Source organism: Siphateles boraxobius, unplaced genomic scaffold (genome assembly GCF_051911475.1).
Source record: "Siphateles boraxobius isolate OS27281-9 unplaced genomic scaffold, OSU_SipBor_1 76, whole genome shotgun sequence".
Classification (NCBI taxonomy): Eukaryota; Metazoa; Chordata; class Actinopteri; order Cypriniformes; family Leuciscidae; genus Siphateles; species Siphateles boraxobius.
Genome location: NW_027509204.1, coordinates 1170744 through 1175681, shown reverse-complemented (window position 1 = coordinate 1175681; position 4938 = coordinate 1170744). Strand labels below are relative to the sequence as shown.

The window sequence follows — 4938 nt, the reverse complement described above, 5'->3', positions numbered from 1 at the left end:
TTGGCTCAACCACGCGATTTTCTTGAAATAACTTGTATATTAAACCTGGAAGACCCATGAACATTAATATGTTCATCATCTTTTATGCATAGATAGCATATTGTATATACGCAAATCACACCCAATGACCAAGTCACGAGACATTATTCTTATCATTACTCAATTTAACATTTTATTCATAAATGTAAATTTTCTTTAACATCGCCCAAATTAAATGATTTTTATTTGTGACTTATGACACTAAAAACTATTAACAATAAAAAAAAGTGTAAAAACTGTGAAATTGAATGACCACCTGATGAATGTAGCATAATCTACTCTTTACATTGAATTATGTATTACAGTATTTATATACACTAATTTTATTAGCCATTATTTATTCATCAATGATCGTTCTTTTATCTGTGGAACAAAAAGATATTTTGAGAAATGTCTCTGGGTTTTTATTTTTATCCATACAGTGTAAGTTAATTGGCTCACAATGTTCATTGGCTCACAGTGTTCATCAAAATATCTGTGAGTAAATGATGACAGAATTTGTATTTTTGGGTGGCGTAAAACACACAATTACAGATCATTAAGTGCACTGGTCAGACGTTGTGGTTCAGTTCTTTACTAAATGAAATCAGTGGAAATAGACAAGGTTCCATGTTTTGAAATACCGAATTACTTACAAATGTACATTTAGAAAAGTACTTAAAAATCTATTAACATAAATGTACACTGCTGTTTATAGCTCATGAGAACATTTTTATAATTGCAAGAGATAAAAAAAATAAAAATAAAACATTCACAGACTTTTGTCAGTAGTTTACATGAACATGTCCTGCTTCCACAAAACAAAACGAAGTTTATTTTTCAGCAATCAGCTTACTTTAAGTTGATATGGCAGGGTGAACCAACCTTCAATCTTTCAAGAAATACCAAACAGATTTATCAAAAAACTGCTGCACTTTCCAGAACAATGTTTTCTGATTGAGATCTATCAATGTACATGCTTATAACAAGATCAGCCTATGCTTGAACTTGTGCATATTTAAAGCTCCTGTCTTGCTCCTTTATTCTGCACCTTGAAGTCCATCTATAGCACAAACGTGCAGTTTGCGACTGCTCAGCAAACAGCTGATCTGCTCCTATCACTTGAACACAGTCTGCAGCCATGAGCTCTTGCTTTCCCTCTAAGAAAATCTGAATCAAAATCTCCACTTTTTTACTTCTGTTGTGTCGACTATCTCCACATATTTGCCCTTTTTTCCCCTCTAAATCTGCCGCTCCGTCCTCGTGACCTCCTGCATGCTTGGTCATAACTTCTGTCCCGAGCACTCGGTTCTGCCGCTCTACTCTCATACCCTTCTTCCTGAAGTAAACTCTCAGCGTTATCCCGCTGTGGATGTTTAAAACTGTTGCAGATGCTTGGCTTCTCTTCACGGATGCTGTCCTGTGCACCGTGGCCTTGCCTCGTGTCATGTGGCCCCTGTGCCCGGTCACACTCGCTGTGGGAATTGTGTCTGTGCACCTGGGAAGCGCTCAGATTAATCGGGCCTCCAGGTGGAGTGGGGAGTAGAGGACCGGATCGTCTTAAAGGCCGTATATTTGTCTGTCTCAGTTGGCGCTCAAAAGGTGCAGGTGGTTGCCCTAAGTTTTGAATCTCGCATGGATTTTGATGTGTTTTTGTAAAATGAGTGGTAGTGGAATGGTTGGGAAAACTAACTTCATTATGCTTGTCGAAACGCTCACAATTTTGAGGTGAAGGTCTTCTCGGTCCATGTAAATCAGGAGAGGGTTCTCTTTGGCCCAGAAACTGAGGTGCCCTCATCTGTTCATTCATTTGATGACCCCTTGCAAAAAACGTCCCACGAACGCCCCTTCTGTGTCCTCTAAACCCTCTTGGTGGACCTTTGATTTCAGGGTATCGCTGTCCTTCAAACTGGCTGTGCGGGTCTTGAGCGTGTGTCAGAGCCCGTCTTGGAAAACTAGTTTGGGTTCTTGGATCTTCTGCCTCCTCTGTAAACGTCTGAGGGCAGTCAGGGTTGTGTGGCTCACATATATCTTGGGGAGAAGCATGTCCACCCGCTTCAAAGCCCGAGGCCTGGCCCAAGCGAGGCCGTCTCAGTTTCCTCATGGACACAGGCGGGTGCTCTCCTGATGGCTTCCACTCATCAAACGGGGACGGTTGGAAACGCTCTCTGGGATCAGGAGGCCTGAAATCACCCTTGTGCACAGGGACAGGCCCTAATATTGACTCTCTTTGCTCAAACTGGACAGATTCATCCTTATGAAAGGTTTGCCCCTGCATGTAAGATCTAAACCTTTTGTGAGATACTCTACCAGTTTCAGGTTCTTCAGGAAAATTGCCTTCATGTAACTGGGCAGGACTGGCTTTCTGAGTTTGATGGACCTGGTCAGTCTCTTCGTGTGGAAATCTCCTGAGCATGTGGTGTGGATGTTTTTGGTGCTCAAACTTTTCATGTTCCCATGAGGAGAACTCCTCTTTTTGAGATACACAAGGTTGACTGCCGTGCATAAAAAAGCCGCCTCTTTTATTTCGAGGCAGTTCTCCACAGAACTGATCAGAGTCAGGTTGAGATAAACGTCTGTGTTGCGAATGGAAATCCCTTGGAGTGTGATCTCCTGAATGTAATTTGTCTGTCTCATTCTGTAAATAATTTGCTCTTTGAACTGACGGCATGCCTCTCTTTTGCTCAATCTGGCCAGGCTCAGGAAAGCGAGCCGTTCGGTTGTGTGGCGGTGGGTTAGATGGACCGATGGACTCATGGGGAAAAGTGTCAGTCTGAAATGTGTGTGTCTGTGATGCTGGTGTAACTCTGTGTAAAGGCAGGTCAGTCTCAGGCAGTAATGGTCCTTCTTTAGAGGACGAGTCGATTCTGCTTGGGGGAAAATGATTTCTCATTTCAGATCGGCTAGAAAACGGCTGGTTTTTGTCAAATGGCTTTTTTAATAGCAGCGGAGAACAATCTGGATTCTGGAATGTCTGAGGTCTGTGATCAGCCTCATGCTTTCTATTTAAAGAACCACCTTGCTGAACCCCTGCCAAATGTTTGTCTTTACCAGTACTCTGACTGTGTCCTGATGTGCGTTGCATGCCCTCCCTGCCTGGCAGCGGGTCAGATTCCTGCAGTGAGGATTGAGCACTGAGCTCTGAGGACAGTCCGGGCTCTTGCTGCTCGGTCTTTCGTGACGGGCCGCTGTCGTCCAGTGCAGACCTGTCCCTCCTGCTGGAGCGTGAGGGCGTGGAGTGACGACTCCTCCTCCGGGACCGCGAGGGTGAGGATGAGTCCCTGTGGGGGTGGTGCCGATGGCGTGTCCTCGAAGACGCCTCTCTCCTTCGGTCGCTGTAACTCCCCCGAGAGGAGCGCTCTGCAGACGGCCTGCTTCTGTGGGGTTTCTCCGGGACATCCTTCGAGGCTCTAGCTGTGTGCGATGCTCTTGAAGACGCTCGGTCTTTGTGTTCTGGCTTGTGTTCGGCCCACGACCTCCTTCTTGACGATGTGGACCTTCTGCTGCCTCCTTTTTTGTCGGTATTCTCTGAACGTGAGCATTTTGTGTCCTGTAGTTGTGCAGTTTCTGAAGTTTCTTTTGGCATTGCCGTATCAGAAGCTAATTTCTCTTTCTTTGCGATTAATAATTTGTTCACCAGTATATTCTTGCTCTCTTCCAGGTTTAATAATTTTTGTGCACTTTCTTTTTCTATAGCTTCGCATTCAGCAACATCAAATTGCACATCCTGGCTTGCTTTTCGACACATACGTGGATCCCTATTCTGATTAATCATTGGACAATAGGGTGCTTTTTCTACTTCTTCCTCTTCCTCTCTACCAAACACTGTTGGTGGCGACATCAGAGCATCAGAAACTGAGAAATGAGCCATGGAAACACCAATAGCCTCCTTCTGAAGCCGAAGACTTTCCGTCTGTTCTTCTAACTGTCTTTTCTGTTCCTCTATCTGCCTATTCAACTCTTCAAGAATTTTTTGCTGCTCAGAGAATGTTGTACTTGAGATTTTATCATTGTAATGGGGAACTTTATGTTCAGAGATGGGGGGTTTGTGAGGTAAAGAGTTACTTGTGAGGTAATTTTGTATCTCCTCGAACACAGTCTCATCCTCTGGATCATAGGCTACATCACTGGTAACCATAGAGGATTCTTCCGTATTTTTAGCCTCTGAGGTTTTGGGTATATTATTTCTGACAGTATGAACATTAGCAACTGCACTATACTCTTCCTCTGGGTCATACGGTCTATCATCATCATCCTCACCAAGGGCTGCAGATGAAACTTTAGGCTCCACAACATGGGTTGGACTAAAAGTAACCAGGGCCCCGTTAGACATTGCCGGATCATACTCCTCGGGATCGTAAGGCCTATCATCACCCAACTCCATTGGATCATCCTGTTTGCAGATCTGTTGACAAGGCTGAACCGTATCTGTTGACGAGCTTATATTACACTCTGTGGCATCAGAGGGTTGTTTCTTTTGACCAAATAACGTGTTAAGGATGGTTTGAAGTGGGGTGGTATTAGTGGAGTCTTTGGATGGGCCCTCATTGACAGAAGGGGTGGGTTTCGACACAGAAAACACTCTCGGGAGAGAAGATAGGGCACCCAGAGAGCATGATGAGTCTGGTAACCCAACTGAAGGTAAAGATCCAGAAGGATTTGAGTTGAGGAAGATATCATTATCAAAACCCTTAATGTTATGTGGTGCAAGATCATTTAGTGGGGTGGGTTTGCTGGTTTCCTTTTTATCCACACAAATCAAGGGCCTAGACTTCTTTTCACCAACATCTTGTGGCAATCCCTCAAGACGCTTCATTTTCTGACAGACTGCTAACCCCATTAGGATATTAGGGTGATCCTGTTCAAGTCCTAAGAGAAGTCATAACATAAAACGGTCAAAATCATTATCACCGGATGTCG

General features: G+C 44.0%; 1 protein-coding gene across 4 annotated transcripts in view; it reads right to left on the bottom strand.

Annotated features, from left to right (window-relative positions):
* Window positions 1-597: 597 nt before the first annotated feature.
* The window catches only part of LOC143724572 (uncharacterized), a 39316-nt gene continuing 34975 nt past the window's right edge, over window positions 598-4938 (bottom strand). For all 4 annotated transcript variants that reach the window (XM_077217725.1, XM_077217728.1, XM_077217727.1 and 1 more), the window contains one exon: window positions 598-4887. In XM_077217725.1, the coding sequence (XP_077073840.1) occupies window positions 1229-4887 (3659 nt within the window). In that variant the 3' untranslated portion in view covers window positions 598-1228. The remainder of the gene's footprint in view (window positions 4888-4938) is intronic.